General features: G+C 42.5%; 1 protein-coding gene across 2 annotated transcripts in view; it reads left to right on the top strand.

Moving 5' to 3' along the window:
* Window positions 1–21,704, top strand: part of NEK6 (NIMA related kinase 6) — a 57,674-nt gene extending 35,970 nt beyond the window's left edge. For both annotated transcript variants that reach the window (XM_032200182.1, XM_032200183.1), the window contains exons 7-10: window positions 861–968; window positions 10,751–10,845; window positions 16,054–16,167; window positions 20,220–21,704. In XM_032200182.1, the coding sequence (XP_032056073.1) occupies window positions 861–968; window positions 10,751–10,845; window positions 16,054–16,167; window positions 20,220–20,330 (428 nt within the window). In that variant the 3' untranslated portion in view covers window positions 20,331–21,704. The remainder of the gene's footprint in view (window positions 1–860; window positions 969–10,750; window positions 10,846–16,053; window positions 16,168–20,219) is intronic.
* The last annotated feature ends 1,396 nt before the right edge of the window (window positions 21,705–23,100 follow it).

Genomic DNA, 23,100 nt, shown 5'->3' with positions numbered 1-23,100 from the left:
GAAATATTAATACAAATATGTCCCACGCTCTCATACTCTGTTCTCCATTTTCATTAATTATTTTTGAATCTCTTGTCTTAGAACTTTTTGCTTTGAGCTTTATCCAAACATTACATTGCTTCTTGCAGCATAACTAAAATGCTTTGTGAAGGACTTGTGCAAACATCCCAAAAGGCACTAATACCAGTTTGTGCTGCTTCTGCTATTTCTCTTCTCCTTAGAAGTAGTGAATTCTTAACCATTTTTTCAGCAGAGTAGTATCACTTTTGCTCCTGTATCTAACCCCTCATGTAGCTTATCAGTTGTACCTGAGTTAGTTCTACTGTTGTTAGCTGAAATTTGGAACCATGTGTATTTAGTCTGCTTTGACCCATGAGAAAATAGCCTTTCTAACTTGTATCCTGATCTGGCTACTTGGGAGACCAGAATTCTACTAATCTACACAAGCAAAAAAGGCTGCATAGAGCCCAGAATTTGCGTGTGGTAGGACAGTAATTTGCCAGTGGTATCAGGGGACCACGCAGGCGGTACTGTTTCCTGCAGAAAATGATTGTTTCCAAAAGGAAGCAAACTTAAGCATTCCTTTGATTCCATCAGTTAAAGAGGTTGCTTCTATTGTGTTACGCTGTTTCCTACGACTTTTCCCTCACTGGTATTTCTTGTGTGCTGGGAAGTATGTTCTGTATTGTGTGTGTATGGAACCTGAAGTCACGGAAGACTCAGCCTATCAAAGCTGAGAAGAAACACAGTTCTGCACAAGCCTGTCCTGTACAGGCAGTGCTCCGGGCTATGTTTCTATTGCAGTATTAGAACCAAATAACCTTTTGTGGCTTTGACCTTCTACCTTTTTCTCCTTGCAGACATAAAACCAGCCAATGTGTTTATAACAGCCACAGGGGTGGTGAAGCTGGGAGATCTTGGATTAGGCCGTTTTTTTAGTTCTAAAACCACTGCAGCACATTCCTTAGGTAAGATGATACTTCTAGACATTAAGCAAGCACTGCTGTACAGTTGTTAGCTGTGATGTTCAAAGGAAGTGGTTTCTGTCCTCTTGTTATGACAGAAGTTTGATTTGGTGGGCACATACCATTGTTTTCTGTGATTTCCGTTTTAAATACTATTGAAACATTTGGAGTCTTCATACAAAAACTACTAGATTTTTATTTTTTTTTTTTGCTTAAAAACTCCAGTTGATGGTTGTGTTGTTTTTTGTTGTTGTTTTCTGGCATGTCTGGCTTGGTAAAGCAAATGTAACAAATGCAGCTTTTCCATTCTAAATAGCATGCTTGCCTGCACTCTGCTTACTAGAATTAGATGTTACACAGACAACTTTTTTTCAGCAGATGCTTCTCAGACATCTTCCCCTGAGCAGGGATTGTGATGGTGTTTGAGGTGAGGGAGGTGTTTAAAGCTCTCAGAGCTTGTCTGTTCCAGAGAGGGACTTGACTTGAAATTCAGTTCAGGCTTTAAAGATCCAAGTTTTCTTAATGCCTTCCACGTATCTGAAGGTTGTTTTCCTGCTCCAACAATCAGTCTGTGCAGCTGATTGTTCCCACCAAAGCGTAGTACCCTGCTTTTATTCTTACTGAACTGTATCCTGTTTCCAGACTCTCACACTGATCACTCTGAAATATTCTTCTGTACTCTGCTATGCTCTGGCTCATCCCAGATTTTTGATATCCATAAAGGCAATAGCATTGCTGTGGTTAATGAATATCTTCAAAGCACTGGGGCTATCGGGTGTTTTGCAGGACTTCACTTGAGGTAGCCTTCTATTTTGATAGTGAACTGTTTTCCGATCAGTTTTGCATCTGTGAAGTGGTTTCATTTAGATAGATTTCAAAGTTTGCTTATAAGTAAACCTGTACGTCTTTGATAAAAGGTCTGTTCAAGTTATAAGATATCTGTTGCTTCTTTCTTTTTTAAATGAATAAATTTAAATGATTTCACAGAGTTTTTCTTTAATAGTCTTACCTTCTCATGTGTTGCAGAGAAGTAATTTTTTGCATCATTATAAAATTGCAATAAGACTTCTAAAAAGTAAGTTATCTACAAAATCTGGCAAAGAAACCTTATTTCTTACAAAAAACAAACCTCTATGTGTGATCTTACAAGAGAAAGCAAAACTAGAAAACCAGAGCGACAGTATGCTTTTTCTCATGTCTCATAAGAGCATTCTTAAAAAAAAAAAATAATCTTATTGTATGTTTTCATCTCTACAAGTTGAGGTATTGTGGAAAAATAATCTCTTCTGAGGAGAATGTATTTTCAGCATGAATCAAAAGATAAATATTGATGTTTTGATAACATGAAGGAACTACACAGAAACTGCTTCTGCATAGGAAAAAAGTACTGTTAGTATTAACTACAATACTATAGGAAAGTATACAGTGTACACAGTTCATCCTTTGTCTTACAGTATAAAATATTTCATAATTATTAGTTTTCCCCTGAGTGTCTGTACTCTGTTGAGAATAGCTGATTTTCCATTCTTGTTGATGTGGCTGTATTTGTTGAGTCAGAGGTATTTCTGTGTTCCAGCAGAGAAGGATCCTTGCCTTTAGCATGGTATCAAAGCTCTCTTACATTTAGTGCTCTCGGTTGATTTTGGAACACACGACTTGTTTGTTTCACTATTTGTCTTCATTTGTGCAATTTCCTCCACCGAGTGCAAGTTTTGCTTGATTGTTTCTTTAAATGAATACAGACTTATTTGAGAGTACTCTGCAATGACACTGGGCTTCTAAGTCCATTTCTAAGTAAAGAAGGAAGATGTATGCCTTATTTTATGTGTGCTTAGAAAAAGTGAGATGTTTCTCCAGTTTACTTCTATAAAATATTAATTTTCCTTTGCATCAAAAGTTACCCTTGGATATGCACACTATACCTAATAGATTAAAATAAATCCTCTTCACTGAAAGTTACAATCTCATCGTTTGAACAGGCAAAAATATGACCGTGTCTAATTGTATGATCTTATCTAGCTTGACTGCTGCACTTAGTACATTAATAAGGATAAATTGGGGCTGGGAAGCTCGCTGCACATGTAAGCCGAGCTCGTGACCTTTACCAGGGTTGCTCTCTCTTAATTGAGAAGGCTCCTGTAGGAAGAGTTGAGCCTCTTCTGTGTGAACCTTGCACTTCTCAGACCAACAGCATCCTGGAAACAGGTGAATGAGATGCAAAATGCTAACGGAGCAGCAGCGAGTGATTTTGGAGACAGTGTGCTGTGCTGTGGGGGCATGGACAGAACGCCATTTGCAGTGGTTCCTGCGTGCAAGCAAAAAGAATATTTTTACAATCAAAAAATACTGCACACTTGAAGGTTTTGGGTTTGGGTGTGGTTTTTTTGTTTGCTTTTGGTCATTTGCCAGACATACAGGATTCGTGGCAGCAGGAAAGATGCAGATCGTGGTTTTGTTTTAACGAAGATGTTTGTGTAAGTCGCCGTGAGTGATGCACGCGGGGCTGGCACAGGCCAGGCCCAAGCCGGAGCTGGGCCCCGTTGCCCTGGCAACCGCCCTGCGCCATCCTTTCTCTGGCTGCTGACCCATGAATCGAACACAGGGCCTATGCAAATACATTCATCCTTTTTTTTTTTTTTTTTTTTTTTTCCCTTCCTTTGTATTTGCCAACATCAGACTGGCATAAAAGGGCATTCGACGGCGCCATGACCCGCCTGACAGGTGTACCACCGGGCCGTGGTCGCGGCTGCGCCAGGGATGGGAGCCGTAATTAGAGCAAGGAGCAGAATGAACGTCAGACGAATTACCAGGCAGCAGATCATATTTGTCAGGAAGGATTGCATACATAAAAATTAAGTGACAGTACATGCCGGCATAATGAAGGAAAAATGAAAGATTTGCCCATACACAGCGCAGGAGAGGCTGGTGAGCCTTGCATCGGGTGCGGGCAGCATGGGGCAGCTGGAGCGGGCACCCGGGCACCTCCTGCCCACCATCCGTTCTGTGGCCATAACGAAACCGCACATCGGGAGAGGCAGAGGAGGATCCCTGATGAAGGCCAGAAGCGACGACATCCCTCCAGCTGCCAGGCTGCAGACTCACCCACCACTGCCCCCCGCCATCCCTTCTTGTAGTGGGGCTGAAGCGGCGATCAGAGCTGCTGGGAGCTCTCGGTGTGCATGGGCTTTGCTAGGAAGCTCCTAGATTTTTAGGTAATTGATGCAGCCAAGGTGGATTTTGTTTGCTGCTGTCACCACATGGTGCCTTGCTTCTTTCTTTCCTGGTGCCAGCGGGACGTGGTCGGGGTGGAGTTGGCTGTTACAAGAGCTTGGTGGCACTGGGGCAGGGGCAGCTCAGCCCACGGTGAGGAGGAATTTTTCTTTCATTTTTCTTATTTTAACACTAATCACTCTTTTCATGAAGAAACTTTTATGGCCTATTCCTTTGCTATTTAGAATGTGAGCGTTTCATTTCATTTCTAGTTTTCTTCCCCCCGTTGCGTGGTACTTTTCCCCAGAGCCAGGTGGCACCGGTTTGCTGGCCCAGCTCGCCGCAGGCAGTGCCTGGGCTTCACCCAGGGCATCGCGCCCGGAGGCGCTGCAAGACCGGGCTGTGACGCCCTGCTGCTGCGGGCGGGCAGCGTGCCTCAGGTGTTGTCTCCCTGTTCGTCATTCACAATTTAACAGGACTAGAAGTATTCCTGTTTTGTCTTGTCTTCAGTGTTTGCTCGTGTCCATTATTTATTTTGTTAATCTCCGAGGACGGCATCCAGAGGCGTACCTTGTCAGTTAAGGTATTTCTAACAAGCATGTTGGAAAAGCCCTGTCATTAACATTTGCCATAAAACCTAATTACTTGTAAATATCATAATGATATTATAAATAGCAAAATATTTAAGTACTCCATTTAAGACTTTGGAAAGTTTAACAATAAAATGCTAGATTTTGTTTCACTAGGATCTGTAATAAATATAGAGAATTTCCATTATTATTAAAATGGGCCGTTTTATTGTGAAATGGTATAACGCTCATTTTTAGCCAAATAAACTTGGCATTATCCGAGCTTCTGATTGGCTTTACATTTTGAAAACCAAAAAACAGCAATGATGGAAAAACTTTTACACAGAGTAGTCTTGTTTTGGACCAGATGACTTATTATTTATTCTTGGACAAGAATAAACTTGGAGCAGATTCTCCTTTTGGGGGATGTATGCAAGTCAAACCTTCCCAGTTTAGAACATGCAACTAGCTGTGGATTGGTGTACGTGGGGTGTTGCACGTTCCTTCTGGTTTCTTGTTGGATGTGAGGGTGAACGGGGAGTAACTCTGCCGTCATGAGAAGAGCTCTTTTATAAATAGATTGTTTGTCCTTTTTTTTCCCTTGGCTTGCCAAGCTATTTTATCATCTGAAGCAAAGTCACAATACTTCGAGGGGCTTTTTTTTTTTCCTTCAGAAAGAGAGACACACACAAAAGAAATCTGCCTAATATTACAACAGCCAATATTCTGTGCATCCTGAGAAATTTTAGCTTTTTGGTATGTGCCTGAAGTACAGTATTTGTGTAAAAAAATGATTGCTGCAGGTATATTGCAATACCTGCATATAAAAATCTGACTGTAAAGACGTGGTAGAGTTGTATTTGTAACTTAAATAAATAAAATAAGAGAACTTAAAGCAACAGGTCTACTAGAAAGAGCTGAAATACGATGCACAAAATACACTCTTTTGTAGGAATAAGTAGATTTATTTATTTTTAGCCTTTCATTGAGACAATTAGTGTGAGTACCTCAAATAGAGATTTGAAGTAATTTAATGTACATTTTAGTGCCTTTGACCACGGTTTTATTTTTATTTTGCTGTCACGTCTCTGCTGTGGAGGCAGCATGCTTGTGTCCTCTCAGGCACTTGCAAATTTTCCAGTACTTTTGGCACTAAAAAATGGCTAAAGCAAGAAAAGCACAACCTGAGTTGCTCTTTATTTTTCTTAGCTGAGTTGCTCAGGCTTTCAGTGTTTTTTTGTATTTTTTTTTTTTTGGTGATGAAAAGAAGAGCTGTATTATATCTCATTTTTATTATTTAATGTTTCTTCAGTAGTCCAAAGAAGCTTATCCTTGACAGAAACTTCATGTATTCTTATAGATCACAGACTAGGAGAAGATTAAGGCTCCTGAAAATACGACAATATATAAACAATTACCCAAAGCTGAGCTAATTCCCAAGCTATTCTTCTGCGAAAAGATGTGAAAATATACCCCAAATTACACAAACTTTTAGAAACTGATACTTTAAAACCAGACTCCTTTTAAATAATGCTGTACGTTTTTCTTGGTGGCCTATGAGCTTGTCTGGAGAGATCTGCAGCAGGTGAGAGTTGTGGACTGTCACTTGCAAGTAGAATTGTTTCCGTGCTGTATTTGCATCACCTGATATTATTAAAACCTACTGAAATATTTTTTGTAACTACATGTTCATGGCATACGCTTTAGTGTCCGGCATATTAAAGCTAAGCTGGTAGTTTTGAAAATACCTTATTATTATTTTTAAACTGAGTGGGTTTGTTTGTTTTTAACAACCAAGTTTTTAATGGGTGGCATCACCAGTTTTTGAACACAGTTCTTTGCCTGTTTCATTTGCAATGAACATGTTTCAAAAATCACAAGTATTTCAAAACATTACGAAGTTTGTTTTGACAGGAGTGGAACATCTCGGTGACGAAGGAATGCTTTAATCAGTATTACCCCTTTGAGGCCCACGTTGCTCTCTGATATCTCTTGGTTTGAAACTGGGAATACTCTGTAAAGATACAATAAAGGTCAGAATTTGTTAGGTTCTTTCATATTCAGAACTCTGTTGCCTGCTGTGAGAAAGCAAAGTGGTAGATATAGAAACAGTGTTCAGCTCGGTATGAAGATTAGCTGGAAGGTGCTGGTGAAGGCAAAGCAATAAAAGCTTTCCTAATCAATTGCTCTTACATTTTGCAACCAAATATGGCTATGGAGTTAGATTAGTTTCAAGACTTATATTTTATAATACTTAAAAAAAAAAAAAAAAGTACAGAAATTAATAAAATATTTGGAAATATTCTCTGCTGATTTCTGTCTAATGACATCTGTCTGAAGGTGTGAGAGTGCTGCTGCGAGAGACTCATCTGTGGTACGTTAAATTCAGTGAATGAGGCTCTGTAAGAGAGCTTCCTAAAAGCATGGATCAGATTTGCAGGTAGTCTTTGTTTGTTCCCAACTATATATGGGAGGAAAGGTATTTGAATTTTATTTCTGAGATAACTTTGCCTGTGTTTTCCTGGTGAAACAAGAGACTCTGCTCTTAATTTAACTTGGAATAATTAGCATTTCCCTAACTTGGGTGTTGCACCAGAGCTGTTCTGGTCCACACGGGCGTTTTAGCTGTGCACACACACACACGCTGCTTGGGAAGGGAGGAAGAAATGCTGTTCTGGGGTCTGTGAAGCAGGCTGATATTCAGTGAAGTGCTTCGACTTTCAGGAATAGAATGGGAAGATGCTTGCTTAGTCATACTCTTCTCTATCATTTTGTGACCTTTATAACTTTAAAGGCATTACTCTAGCAGCTGGTGATTAATATTGAATCTGAACAATATTTTGTATTTTCAGCAGGGCAAATGCCAAAGAAAGTTTCTGATTAATAGTCTCCGATTAGACTATTCTTGTCAAATTGACTAATGTAATGCAATGGTGAGCCCTGACTGATTGCATTGGAAGTCTTGTGCGGTTCTCTAGAAGATGCTCATTACAGGAGATTCCCACATAATGTTGGACAAGCCATAAAGAGAATTGGGCTTGTCAGTCTTTTATCATGACAGTTATTTAAAAATTAATGCATCAGTTTTGAAACGCGGAGTCCTGCTTGTTCGTACATTTGCTGACAACACTACAGTAATGATAGGTAAATGTGCAAGGTAGGCTTCATAAAATCAGATCAGGCAGGGACTGCTCCACAGACCTATTAATATAATGGAACAGACTAATGCACAAAAAAATCAAATATGGACTAGAACGCACTCATCCATGTTGTAAACCCTGTCATTTTGCTTTGATCGAAGGTAGTTTTAAGGCATTATCCGAAACGACAATTTTAGCCTACCAAGCAGACCCCTGCTAACGCGGAAGGCAAGGCCATAACTTTAGAGCCCACACATTGTTATTTGCTCTGAGCTCGTTACGCAGTGACCCAGAATAACTGATAGCAAGAGCAGCTACTGCTGGAGGCCACCGCTGGCACCGCATCCTCTGAAGCACGCAGACCTCGGGAAGTAAGAGTGGGAACAACCTCCACATTCCTTCCTGCCAGTTCTGGGTGCTGTGGTCCACCCCTACACAGCTCCTTCACTCCCTGCTGGTGAAGGGCAGGAAGTTTTCTGTCTAGTCTGGTAACTTTCTTGTCAGATTTCTGATGAGAAGAAGCACTGAGAAGTGAAAAGTAGCAAAGTGTCTTACATGCTCATGTTCAATGGAGACTTCCAGAACTGTTTTCAAGAGTTTAACTAATCACTGTTTCTTCCACAGTTGCATGTTTTTAAGGAGGAAAATGAATCGGTGCTATTCTAACCGAGTGCAGCTCTTCCACGGAAATCTGGAAGCTGTATGGGAATTACTTGGAGACCTGTGTGCATCGTGTGCATTTTGCATGCACAGGGGAGACATCCATGGAAAGCCTTGCTGGATTCTTTGAATGAGTCCTGTCTGCTCAGGCTGTTCTGTGAAGTTACTCTGCAGTGTGTTAAAAAGTACTGACTATCGACAGAACTCTGGTCCAATCCACATGTAGAGGCCTTTTCCTGGCAATTAAAGCCAGACAGATCTGGGACAACATCAGTTCAGCATACTCCTAGGCTGGATGTGATATTACTGAGCAAGGAAATATAATAATCTCCATGTGTTATTTTTCCCATCTTGTAGTCTGTGTAGAATTTGCAAAAATGTACTTTCTTGCTTTGTACTCCTCACCTTGAAAGTGAAGTAATTTCTTGCTTGAATGACCTGCAAACTCAAGCTGAATTCATCATGTAGTGCTCCTGATTACTGAAACTCCTGGGGGACCAAATAAATGAGCCAGTCAGGGAAGTGGTCCCCTTTCTTGGTTACTTGATCTGTTTTGATGAGTAGAGTTGTATATATGCATTGCTTTGGAATAAATTGGGTAGTTGCATTGATAGTGGTAACTTCAAATCAATGCTCTTTGTTTTGACTAAATAACCTAAGAAAATATTTCTGTCTTTGATTTTCAGCTCTGCTAGGATGCTGATGTACTAACTAGTATTGCCTGGCCGCCCAGGGGCTGCCCCGTGCCCAGCTGCTCCTCTCTGTCTTGGTTTATGTGCCCATGAATTATTTGAGGCTGTACACATCTTTCTGTCCTGTGAATTGTACAGTGCCTATACCAGTGGAATCCCGGCCTGTGTTTAGGTTTTCTGGATGACAGAGGAATGCAGATAAGTTTTGGCTCACCTGTGCACTTAACGCAGTGTGGTCTGAGCTCACGGTGCTTGAGGTACCTTTGCCTGGGTTTCACAGAGACCTCAGCAGCCCCCCAGTTTGTGCTGCGTCCTGTGTGCGCTCTGAGGGGGATTTTGCCTTTCAGGAAGTTGTTGCTTTCCACTCCAAAAGTAATTTGTTTCCTACAGAGTGACAATCCCCCCTTCAGGAAAGCTGGGGGAAGGCGGTGGCAGCTCTCCCCCCTGTCGCTAACACCGTTCATCTGCTTAGGAATCTTTCAGCTGTCTGTGGTCATGAAGAAATTGTAAACTGAAAGTTACGGGCAAATGAAGCATTTGCCATCTTGTGAGAAACGCCTTTAATTAGGAGAAGGATACACTGGAATGCCAAATGAAAAAAAAAAAAAATTGACAGGGGACAGGGACGCAGGAGAAAAGAGAGCGTATAAAGTCCTTGGATGTTTTAATAAATGATATATCTGAGGATTATTTGATGTAGCTGAGACTGCCAGGATGTCTTGTATTTTCAGTACCACAACTGAAACTTATTTAGGATTTTAAAAAGAGCCTTTTTGAGGTAAGGAATTTATTAATAATTTCCTGTAAGTCCTGTCCAAAATGCTGTAGTAAATTTCTTGTGATAAAATACAGACTTCTGGAAGTAGATAGAAATCCCACAGCTTCTAACATGACTGTGAGTTGGAACAGTGTTTTAAAGTTTGGAATTATTATCTTGCTTCTTCCAGAAAGTTTTCGAATACCTGTCTGATGTCAGACTTGTTACTTCCATTTCTCTGCTACAGTAAATGGTCTCCTGAACTCTTAAAAAGGGTACCCCGTCATATCTGCAGCTGATCTGTCATGCTGCTAGTGCGGTATATGTCAAGTGAACTTTCAATGGATGTGCTGTCACAGGATTCTTGTTTTAGCAGTGTACATTCATGACATCTAACTTGCAGTTTCATATGCTGTTGAGTGAACCAAAGGAGAATGATCGTTTACAACAGCTCTGTCCGTGAGCCGCTCCGGCGGTACTTGGAAGGGGGAGATAACTTTCCTCAAATTTCAGAAATACAAAAGATATTTCCAGTAACGTTCAGCAGTTCTCTAGCTTTTCATGTGATTATATTTTTGGTTCTACATAAGAATGTGCCTTTGAAACCATGACTTCTTTCCAAATTTTTGTGCCAGTCTCTTCTAATGAGCAATATGTGCTAAACCTAGTCCTTGAGCAAAGTCAAACTTCTGTACGATGCAGGTTGCACTGTCTCTTTCTAAGACAGTAACTCCTCATTTGTTCATTTTCTTTACAGTGGGAACTCCATACTATATGTCCCCAGAAAGAATACATGAAAACGGCTATAACTTTAAATCTGATATCTGGTCTTTGGGCTGTTTATTGTATGAAGTAAGTATCTTCTAACTTTTTTCCCCGTTTGTCTTAACCACACAGTATAGTGGAACAGGAATTGAGTAGGTCAGACTTATTTTAGCTTAGCTGTTGAGAAACTTTCTGAAAAAATAATTCTGTACTCATGATGTGATTTTTTTGAACTTGAAGAACAAAGAAATTGTGCCATACAGCATGGTACTTACGCAAAGTTAATTTAGTAGGTCCCAGTAGATGCTGAGGATACAGATACAAACAAGCCAGTTTACTGCATTTCGTTCTTCTAACTGTGAGGAGAGCTGTAATGAGGGCAGCGTATTCATAGTTTCTCCTGAATGCCAGTTGTTCTAACAATAGAAGACTTATTTGAACGTAAGCTACTGGTTTGTTTAATGGAATTCTGACCAATTGGAGTATGTTAATTTTGAGAGCTTTTGATAATGAAAAGTAGGGTTTTTATATAACATGAAATCACCGTTCCTTTAACTGTATTAGAATATAGCTGGAGTATTTTCTAATTGTACATTGTCTTACAGACAAATGCACAGATACAAAGCAGGCACACTTTGTATGAACTGCATGCTTACCATGTAACTAGTTTTTAAAGTATTTTTACATGTGTATATTACATGCATTTTAAAAATAGGTGCTATGACTATAACTACTTTGGGTTTTGTGATTTCGTTTTTATCAGAAATCAGAGTTTGGAACAACATTGTGGTCATTAATAATTTTAAATGTATGTGTCATCTTTGAATTCAAGCGAAAGTGCAAGTCAGCATTTAGAAAGTTTTTATCCTTGCCCAGAGAATTAAAAATCCCTAGGATGTTTAATTATAAGGCTACTGCTCACATCCTCTTTGGATAATAGACCTCCAAGTGTCAGGGTCATGCTTTCCTGAGTTACTTTCAATTATGTGAAATGATGAAATTTTTCTTCTCACTGCAATTTCTCACAGCTAGACGGAATGAGAGAATAAGTGAAAATGCAATTATTTTGTGAGCTAATTAGATATGAAAACAACTGTAGTTAAACATGTAATTCAGCTAGTTGGTTAAACAAACCTTTAGGACAAGACAGTAAAAAAGCAAATTTTCCTATGATATAGCTCTTTCTGGCAGGAGTTAAGTGCTTGTTGCTGTTAACCACTTCTGGGAAGAATACTCACCTAATACAGCTGAATGCTTGTTCAGCGAGGTAACCTTCTCCATCGGGCTGCTCTGAGTCAGTTCTGAGACTGAGCTGTACTGGAGATGGGACTCCAGATTTATGCAGAGAGAAATATTTAGCGTTGTGCTAAGATATGTTTTTGTTGCAGGCAATATGGTCTCCTTATGGCACAGTAGTCTTAGTACTCCTTAGATCTCAAGAAGACTTAATTGTGCACTAAACATAATTCTCTGGTAGGAGTAGCAGTACTACAGTAACGTGAAAGATTTGGCATCTGAAGCACTTTTAAATTTACTTCCTACGTAGGTAAGCCTTTACTTTGTGAACGAGAGCTGTGAGATCTTGCAAATTCCAAGAAGGACTGGATGGTTACCAATTCTGTGTTCGCTAGATAAACAGCTACTTGACTTTTTAAACTTCTTAGATTTTGGAAAATTAAAAATCAGATTCATACATCTTTGAAGGAGACATATTTTTGTCTTGGCTAATTCCTTGTAATAAGAATCTTTTTCCATTTGGCTTAAAAGTAAGGAAGCCATGTTTGTTTGGTTATGAGTCACTTCTGATATTTTTCCAGATACATTGTGTAGATAAGCTGCAGAGGGCTTTAATGTACAAATTGCCTTCAGAGATGTGCATGTTCACTGGAATCCACTTATATAACGTTGAGGGGTTTGGGATGTGATGCCAGATAGCACCACTTAACTTTGATGGTCATAACCGTACAGTGATTTTTATTAAATCTTATCAATACAGTAGCAACTGTCTTCATCCCTCACTTTCTGTAGAAATCTGTCAGCGAGATCACTTGGAGGGATGAAAATAAGTTGTTAATTCCAAGAACATAGCTACAAGCAATGGCTTCAGCAGTTCTGGCAAGATGACCAATTTAAGCACCAACAGCGATTCCCGTATAGGTATTTTTTCAACCAGTCATCCTGCATGGTGGTCATTTTAAAAGGAGATCTGGCTGTCCTGCGGTAATTGTTCTAATCAAAATGTCAAAAGCAAACCCAAATGAAGCATCAGCTGTTGTTAGTGAGTACGGAGCGCCTGTAGCCATGGCCCTCCGCAGACCGGTTCCAGCCACAACCAGGGTGCCGCCTCTTCCCCCTTTAATTCCCTGTGTCTGCCACCCCAGAAGCCTCTGTTGTTTCCTTTTCATTTCTTCTCTTTTGCACATGACCACTTAATTGGATGTGGAAGGGAAAGTTAATGGGAATTGAAAAATCCTTTTCAACCAGGCTGAAATTATTGATTTTTCTATTGAAATCTGGGAGACCTTGTTTAACCTGTGATTGCTTTATGCACCCTCCGTAACGCGCCCGTGGTTGTTTTTCTTGGAGCAGTCCTGCGTGCTGGGCTCTCCTCTTCTGTTCTGCTGATTGGGAGCAGTTTGCTATCAATCTCTAATTGGAGATTAGAAGCTCTAATTGCAGTGCGTAATTTTTCCCCACTGGTCTGCCTGTTGCCATTATGACTGCAATAGGGATATAACTTCACCCTTTTGCCTTCAAAAACTTGGGAAGGGCTGCAGGCACCGAGGCTTTCCGGGCTGCTGCCTGCCATTGGGGTGCAGCCCACAAACCAGTCCTCAATTATTCAACCTCGGGTCTATAAAGCTTATGAGGAAAGGTTCTTCATTATTGCTGTTTTGCTGATAAAGGTGGGTGAAACTGCAGAGAGGGACAGCCATAGCCGCTGGTCAGCCCTTTGTTGCGGGTTACGAGCTGTTACAAGTGTAATTCCTCTTCTCTCTCAGCCTGCAGCCAAGCACAGTGAATGTCATGGGCACAGCAAACCCTGCAAGCTGTGTCACCTGGAGCACTGCAGCCAGAAAACTGAACAAGCCTGTGATTTTCCTGAAATGTTTTTGGGAGCTCTGTACTCCGTTCACTGTGTCCTTCAGTGTGCTTTGGGTACCTTGGGATATTCTGCTTTGCCATTTTTATGCCACTCTGGATATCTGATAAATATCTCTGAAAGAGCCTTGTGCAAAAAAAGCTAGTTGGGAGGCACGAAGGAAGATAACCTTGGATAAGTGGCATGAAAACAAATGCCCAGGACATTTCTTGTTGCTTTTCTGTAAGGCTCAGGATTCATTGTGCCAATGCGTGTTGCAGGTTAGCAAGGCAGAAATGTAATAACCTTAGATTGTTTTAAAGAAGTCTTTATGATTCAGACCAAGTATAGTTTCTCTTAGCGTGTCCTGCATTGCTTAGCACTTGATGTATGTTCATTGCAGTGCAATTTTGCAGCCTTCCCCTGCAGCACCCCGTGCCGGGCCACGTCCGACGGCTGGGAATGAAACCCAAACGTTTTCAGACCCTGCCCCACTCACAACTGCCTTCCTGTCTCCAAGGCACTAATGATCCATCAGTCATGATTCCTAACTGCAGGATAATAGAGTAGAAGATCCAGTATTGACTGTTTTTAATTCTGCAGGGAGCTTGCTGTGTGTCAGCAGCAGGACAGTGTTCTTCTGATGGCTTTCACAGCGCATGGTAATGAGCAAAAGACTAATAATTATCAAATAACCCCCTGTTAAAGACATAGTGAGAAGCATCAACTTCAGCTGGCCTCAGTATGAAAAGCTTGCCAATTTGATGCAGCTCGTGGCAAAATGCTTTAAATATCTAAACAGAGTGGATAATGCCAACAATTATCCAGTGGTGCTTCGTCAGGCGGAGGCAGGGCAGCGCGGCGCGGTGCTGGGCAGCCTTGAGGACCAGCACAGCACGGAGTAAGAAGCGATGGGGCTGTGGTGGTAACGAGCATCCTGCTCCTGTGCCTCGTGGCCGCCTGCACAGCCCCGTGGTGTGGTGCTGGTGGGTCCCGGTGGGCAGCCCTGACACTGGCATCGTTTGTGCCCCGCTGTGTTCAGAAAGCCCCTCCTCCTGGGGCTGCCTTCCTGGGGCTTGTTGTTCAGTGCTCATTTAGACCTCCTGGTTAAAAACTTGCAGTATCGGCGATTTTCCACACACAGAGATGCAGTTTCCTTCCTGACACTTAAGTATCATGTAAACATCTCTCTGTAAGGAGCCTCTGTGTGCTCTGTAAGGAGATTTTCCCCACCAAGAGCCTTCCGTTGTGCTCTCTGTGCTGGGTGAATAATCTGTTTATGTCAGACATCTGTCGTGGGTTTGGAGATGCAAATACTGGATTAATAAAACAGCATCTGAAGAGGAAAAAGCCCAGACCGATGGGGAAAAGTTTCAGCAGTTTGGATCCCCAAACTGCCTGGGATGCTCTCTCCTAAATAGCAAATTTGCAGGGGGAGGGGATGATTGTTCCTGTAAAGGCTGAACTGCATCACTCACATTAAAAGGTTCTTTGTATTCTAGGTAGCCAAATGTTCAAAATCAATCCATTTATTTCTTGTAGCAGTCTATTAAAAATTTACCAGTCACAGAGAGCAAATGCATTGGCTGTTCTGAACATGATCATAACCGGGGAAGGTTGAAACCGTAACAGTTATCAAAGACAGCGGAGCTGCTTTGTGAAGAGATGAACACATTTATCAGGTTTTCAGTCCTCTTTGAACCGTTTGGTTTCTAACCAGCTGCCCAGCAGCACGAGCACCCTTCCTCTATGTAAATGAGCCGGTTCTTCTGTGCTGCGTGCTCTGGGCCGCTGTTTACAGACAGCTCTACGTCTGAAATGTTTTTGGCAAATAACCACAGCGATGGGAAAACGTGTAGGGACTTCGCCGTGTAATGAGGTGCAGGGGGGAGAGATGCGTGGCTCCGTGTGTGTGCAGGGAAGGTGGTGCAAGCCCTGCCCAGAGCCCGCTGCCCCCGGCCGCCTGCTGCAGGATGGCTCGGGGGGACCCAAAAGGTGGGGGCCAAGCCGGGCCTGGGGACACAGCCACAGCTCTGCGCCCCCTGCGAGGGCGGCGGGGCCTCGGGGAGCCCCTCCGGTGTGCGGAGCTGTCTGACCTCGGCGGCAGCATTTGCTCACAGTCAAAGAACGAAATTTGCTCCTGCAAATCGGCAGTACTGAGGGCTATTAAAGCTTTCCCATTTCTGAAACGCTTTCTCTGTTTTTCTCTCCAGATGGCAGCTCTTCAGAGTCCTTTCTATGGAGATAAAATGAACCTGTTTTCTCTTTGCCAAAAAATAGAGCAATGTGACTACCCACCTCTTCCAGCTGAACATTATTCTGAAAAGGTAAATTGGGAGCATTTTTGGAGGGGAATGTGGGGGTGCTGTGAGGTACCTCCCCGAGCACAGGAGAGGAGGCCGGGAGAAAAAGAGATAGAGCAGGGGCTGGCCAGAGAGAATGCCCCGGGTGCCTTTATGGCTGGCTAAGGGAGCTATTGTTGTGATGTCTGAATATCAACAAGCTAAATTAAGACAGAAAAGATTTTCTTAATGCGATTTCTTAACATGGGGAGCATTTTGATACTGAAAGTCTGTTATGCTGGCAAAAAACAACAATGAACCGTGGGAAAGCCCTCTCCTTGCTTCCCTTCCCTTAAAATAACATACCATAAAACCAGCGCTTAAATTTTTGTTTATGTAGATTGCAGTTTGTTACAAGGAGGGCAATTCTTTCTTTCTTTCTTTATTTTTTAAATAGAGGGGGAGGGAAGGAAAGTCGCTTACTCTAACACAGTAAGTGTCAATACACCAGCTGTGTGTGGGGGGGTTGAAGTTTGGGTTTTGTTCATATGAAAGGAAGGGATGGAGAGCAGAAGCTCAGCTGGTCTACCTTAAAAAAAAAATCCACTCTGCATACTTGCTCTGCGATGTTTCCAGCTGCAAACACCCGTGGTGTTTTTTAGGCAGGGCTGTTTGAGCTTTGCTTTTTTTTCTTTTAAGCTTTCTTTTCCTTACCTTGACAAACCATCTGTTTTCCTTACTTCCTCATTCAGTTACAGTTGCCTGCTATTTGAAAGGAAATGGCTAATGTAATTTTGAATGTTCATCGTATCCTTCACGGGTTTTCTTTTGTTTTATTTCTGCCTCAAAGTTCTGAGGAGCAGGAGGCAGGCTTCAGGGCAAACACCGCACACAGCAGGTAGCGGCGGCCTCGTGCCCGACCTGCTCAGCATCTGGGCTGCTGCGCGCTCGGGGGCACAGGGGTGAGAGGGGTGCAGGAGTGCTTTTCCCTGGACTGGACATAAAGAACTCCCTTTAATGGCATTTAAAAGAGGTGTTTGTAAGAACACCAAGGTTTCACCAAGTTTGGGCGAGCTGCAGGCGGCGCTGCACGGGGTGAGTCGCTCAGGCAGGGCTGCAGAGGAGCCTGCGTGGAGCTGTGCCTCACTCCGGCCTGAGCCACGACGCAGTCCCCCGGGGCTGGTGTCGTGCTGTCCTCCGGGCCACCACACAGCCTACGTAAGTTACATAGCAAAAAAGAGCTATTGTGAGAAGATTATTCGAGAACTGTTGTGGAAAAGTGGAATTTTTTTCCCAAGCTGCCGTGGCAGCAAGTCCCAGCTCTGTGCCTTCCCGTTCGCCATGCTGTTGCAGCATGCATCTCAGGATATGCCTGCTGGCAGCAAGAATTAGTGTAAGTTGACAGATGTGTTTCCTGTCTTTACAATTACTGTCTGTTTGCTTCCCTCTGGCAGTGCTAAAGAGTGTGTGTAGTGTAGTGATACAATCCAGGGTGAGAAGGATGGTTTAAAGCTCAAAGGCGCCAGGTCCCAGAGAACTAGACTCCAGATGGTGTTCATACACTATTAACAGAATGCTTGACAAAGTCTGAGGAGGGCTGTGCCTTTGGCTGTAGCTTAGCTCGCTGTATGAGCTGCTGCTGCTTACATCAACCACAAAGAGCTTTAATTCTGAGTATTAGAACATGGCTCCACCACGAGTGGTATCTGGTGCTGTAGGTGGCTTTAAAGATTGGACTTCGGAGATTATTTTGGAGTGGGGAGACAAAGACAAAGGTGGGTTAGTGTCTTCCACCAGCCATGCAGGCTGGGTCCTTCTGAAAGTCTCAGAAATGTGGCAACACTCCGGGCAGCAGCAAGCTGCACCAGAAGGAATCCGTTCTTCTGATGGGCAGGGGTTGGTTACCTCTGTCTGGGTGTGTGTGTTTTCCTTGAAGAGTGTCTTCATCTTAGATGGAAAGGGCAGATTCTGTAAGCCACCCTAATATTGTCCCTGCAGCAGGGTTGTTAGTGATGTGGGAAGGCAGCAGAGCCTTTGCATCCTCCCAGCCCAGGGCAGGGATGTGGGTTAGGCTGTGCCAAGCTACCAGCTTTGTGGTGCTGTGGAGCCGTCAGCACGTCTGTCCTTCACCTGGCAGCCTCAAAACAAGGCTTCGGCTGCAGGCCAGCTGCTGACCCACGAGTGTTTTACATGGGGCATCATTTCCCATGGACAAGGCAGAGCATTTATGGGAAATGCCTGCTTTAATGGTGCTCCCCTTCAGTGGTGTCTCCTGGCGGTCGCCTTTTGTTCAGCCCAGTCTCACGAGGAACTGGCTTACTCTTTGTTAGCAGGAGGAGCTGGGACTCCAGCCAGGATTAGTTTTCTCTCAGAGACGAGCTTACTAGTCATGGGTTGACTATCAGAGCGTGGTCTCCCGGTTCCTTACAGCTGATGGTGAAGTGCCTGCACCGTGGTGGTTGAGAACAGAACTCCCCACTCTGCCGAAGCGCCTTGGTTTGCCTGGGAGCACATTGCTGTGTGGATACATTGGACTGGGAGCGCAGGCTTCGGGCAGAGCTTTAGAAGCACGGTGGTTGTTTGTGGGTGCTTTGTTGTGGACATCTCAGGGCTCAGGTGCGTGTTAAATCGTTGGGGTCTCAGCTGTTACAAACCACCACGTGCCCCCAGATGAATCAGACAGGTCACCACAGCAGGAGTGAGAGTGGGACAGGGCCAGAGGGACAGCGGGGCTGAGTTTACAGAGGATGGGCTGGCCAGGTTTTATATCTGTGTGTGCCTGCAGCAGGATCAGGAGGTGGTGAGGTAGCGACAGCGTTGTGGCGCGTCCTGCTTGCATGGGACGTGTGCCCCTGGCGCCGTCCTGCCCACGTGCTGACTGCCCCCAGAAATCCTGCTGGAGTGGGCTTCAGCCCCTGCGCCAACCTGCAGCACGGGGCCTGGCTCTGCACAGAGCTGAAACCTCATTTGGGTACGTTCAGTAATGCAGCTGAAATGTGTGCCTGATAGCTGTATGGTCATGCTTTTAATTACCATTAAAATAATTGGCACTGTGGCTACTGGGAGGATGTGAGAAGATCAGAGGCTCAAGGCTGTTTCTCCCTATGCCTCGGGGGTACGAGCAGCTTTCAGTGTCTGTATAATTAAAAGCTACAATCTTTCATGTGCACAATAAAGAGTGTAGGGAGGTGGGGAGACTTCACCCTTCTGCATTTTATTTATTAAACATAATCAATGACCAGTCTCTCCTTCACAAAGGTTTTCCAGGAAACACTGGTGTTTGACAGCCGTGCTCAGGCATCCTGTGTCTGAAGGCAGAGGTGCTGTTCAGATGTTTTACGTTAAAACCCTCCCGGCTGGTTACAAAGGCTGACGTGAGGCGTACGGTTGCTGTACGGGAGAGTTCTGTTCAGGACAGGTTTTTAAACCCCTCCTTCTACTTTCTTCTGATTCCCCTTTCACTGACACGTCCATCCGTGTCTGTCGGCTCACCTGGACGTCTGGAAGCTCAGTCCTTCCTTCCTCACGTGCACGTCCTGCTCCTGCCCCTGCCCTGCCCCTGGTGCCCAGCTCCCGGTGCCCCTGCTGTGCCGCGGGCCCTGCTGAGCGAGCTGCTCTCACCTGATGGCAGTGGTCAGCCTCACCACTTCTCTGAAGCAAATCAAAAATCCCACTAGAAAAAAGGCTGTTTCTGCTTGCTTCTAAAGCTCTGAAACTCGCAGAGTCAGGAGCGATGGAGCAGCCAGGCGGCTGCTGGGCCCTCTGGAGTCGTGCGACGTCTCTGAGCAGTCAACAGCGAACCCACCAAGTGTATGGATGCTAGCAGTGCAGTGTAAATGACACAAAATCCGCTGTGATGTGTGGATTAAAGCTCCTGTGCTGATGGTTTGGTGGAAAAGGGTCTCTCTAGTCCTTCCATGGGGCAGGAGGGGAGGGGGAACAAATGTGTGCCTGCAGTCTGCCCAGGACCATTTGTGTGTACAAGGGCTCCTAGCTCCTGCCCAGCAGCCCAGTGCTCAAACAGCCCCAAAGCCTTTTCCAGGTAGAACTGAGCTGATTCATTTACGTGTTTGCATGCCTGTTTTTCTGTCTTTCAGCTACGGGAGTTGGTCAGCATGTGCATATACCCCGATCCCGATCAAAGACCTGATATTGGTTACGTGCACCAAATAGCAAAACAAATGCATGTTTGGACCTCCAGCACTTGAACCATCTGCAAACACTCTCAAAAGCCAGCACAGCTTAGTCTTACTTGAATTTTTTTCTCAGATGAAACCGACTGGTGCCTAGTCACGCAAGCGAGAGGGTTGAGCACTCGTAGCAAGATGCTCTATTATTTCTGCAGGTTATTTGACAAGGACTCTTACAAGGTGGTCATGCTTTAAAGTGAAGATTCTGTGAGGTATTGCAAGTGATTTTTTTTTGTTTTGTTTTGTTTTGTTTTTAGGCCAATAACATGTTACAGTTGTAGATCATTTAAGGGTCCTTTCTTAAAACTGTCGTGTGTAATCTAGGATAGATTATATTAACAAGGGTGTCAGAGCATTTGACACGCCTCTTCTATCTTAACTGTAATGTGAAATATTGAAATAATTCCTTTGGTGAAATCACTTTATACTAATGTAAGAATTACAGTAGATTTTTGTGTAATTTGTATAACTGCTACTTTGCCTCTTCTGCAAATGGTTAATAGCGAATTCAATTTTTACTTTGTGTATTTTAAAGCATCCATTTATGTGTTTTTATTAATTCCCTCCTCTTCAGACTTAGAAACTGGGAGGGGCTTGGGAGGAGAGAAATGCATTTGTTTAATGATTTTTTTATTTTTTTTAACTGAAAACTTAAGAGTGAATATTTTGCTGATGCATTTACTTGTTCATTTGGCTACAGCCAATTAGATGAATTCAGCATATAGCTGGGGGAGGGGAATAAAAAAACAAACAAACCCCAAACTATCATGCTTCTGCAAATAATTCCTCTAAATTTATCTTCCCATTTGTTGTGACTATTTTTAGACTACAAGTTCGTATTGAAAACCAGTGTTTAATACAGCTAGATTTTGGGGAAGATACTTTTACACATTCAGTAGTATGTTAAGTACCAATAGGTAAAATTTAAGCAAAGCAGTGTTTTAAACTCTGAAACATTTAAAAAACAAGTAAGTAAAATGCTTTGTGTATCTAATTCTACATAAGGATCAGCCCCGTCTATATAACTGTGAAAGCTAATTTACAGAATGTGAATTTTTATAAAAATCTCAACCTGATTTGAAGGAGTCATCTTCTTTAACTAAATGAAAATTTTCAACCAACTAAATTCATTCATTGAATCAATGATTTGTTTCATTACTGTCAATGAAAAATATTCACTGCTTTAGGAACAAAACTTGGATTCACGTTCAAGTGTTTCCATTTCATTTGCCTGTTCAGAGGAACAGTGCTGCACTTAGTGTTCTTGAGGACTACAGCGGGGGAAATAAATAAGCCTGTTCTGTTACAGCGCTGCTTCCATGTGTGACGGTGGCTAATGCCAAAATGTAGATTTGTGTGTGACAGTTCAAATGCAGCCTGTGCCTTTTTTTCTGTTGTTGTTGTTTTGTTGTTGTTTTTTTTTTTTTTTTCTTTAAGAAAAGAATACAATCTTTTTTTTTTTTTTTTGAAATAAGATTAGGGTTAGAGGGTTACATACATATATATGCTTTTAGTGGATTTTTTTTAACCTAATTTTCTCTACTTAAAGGAAAACTGCAGTGCCATCTTCAACTACTTTCCATCAAATTTTGAAGTATTTATATAGGTAGCAAAGAAAAGCTATTAATTGCTGTGAATAATGTTGGTATCATTAATGCAAGGTGCCATTTTATCGAGGCTTCTCAGCAGAAAGTTGATCTTGCTGCTCTCATGAGAGATTGAGGAAATTCAAATCAGCATGAGGATGTAGGAGAGGCACCAAATTGCTTCCAACATTCCCATGCTAACTTGCTTAATTTATAGCCAGCTTCTTTAGCAATTCTTAGATTCAAGAGTGAGGACTGTCACTTTCACACTGCAGGTTTCCTTTAAGCTGTGGTGGCAGCTACACATTCATAGGGATGGCTGTGCTGCGCCTCTATTGGTGTGACATAGAAAAGGATCTCTGGCTTCCAGGGAAGCTCAGCTTAAATTTGAGTGTCTTGAGAAGTCTGGTCACTTTCTTGCTGCATAAAATTCATTAGTGCTTATAAGTAAATGTATTTCAAAAGGTAATTTTTTTTTTGCAATTGTGCATTTTTAGATAAATAAAAAAAATGATTTACAAAATAAACACCTTTGTTTAAAAAAAAAAAAGTCAACTATGAAGGGGAAAAAAAATTAAAAAACACGCAAAACAGGACTAACTGTGTGTGAAATTTGCTAACAGCTACCATAATATGTAGATACCTGACAAAAAGCTCTGCATGTGGAGAACGGACTACATCAGCTGTTATCAGTTGTCATGATGGAAAACTGCATACAAGTCTTCAACCTCTAGAAGGGTGGCTGCTCTAAAGATGCTTTCTCTGGCTGGCTGTTCCAGGATGGTAAGACTAGGGCCTCCTACCAATTAACCTTTTGAAGCTGAGTGTAGGGGTTACACGTTCTCTTTTGAGTAGATGAAAAAATAATTTTATAGGTAGATTTTCAGGTAGTTTTTCTTTTACTTAAGATTATGGAATACAGTGTAAAACAACTTGAAATCAGTTCATCTCAAAGAGCATGAACTCAGGATTTTAGGACAAAAAAGTTCCATTTTTTATAGAAACGTAAGGCAAGTAAGATAATTAAGACATCCAAATGATGTTTTCTCTGGTTATGTAATGTAGAAATGGAAACATTTTATACCAGTGTGGATGTTGGACACTTCTAGCTCTCCTGTTAATTGTTAATCTAGCTCTCCTGATCTTTTTGGGTAGCGTGTAACTTATTTTCACAGTGGTAAGATGCTTCAGTTCTGTTCTGT

Source organism: Aythya fuligula, chromosome 19 (assembly GCF_009819795.1).
Source record: "Aythya fuligula isolate bAytFul2 chromosome 19, bAytFul2.pri, whole genome shotgun sequence".
Classification (NCBI taxonomy): domain Eukaryota; kingdom Metazoa; phylum Chordata; class Aves; order Anseriformes; family Anatidae; genus Aythya; species Aythya fuligula.
The sequence above is the reverse complement of the archived record's forward strand: the minus strand, read 5'-3'. Positions and strand labels throughout refer to the sequence as shown.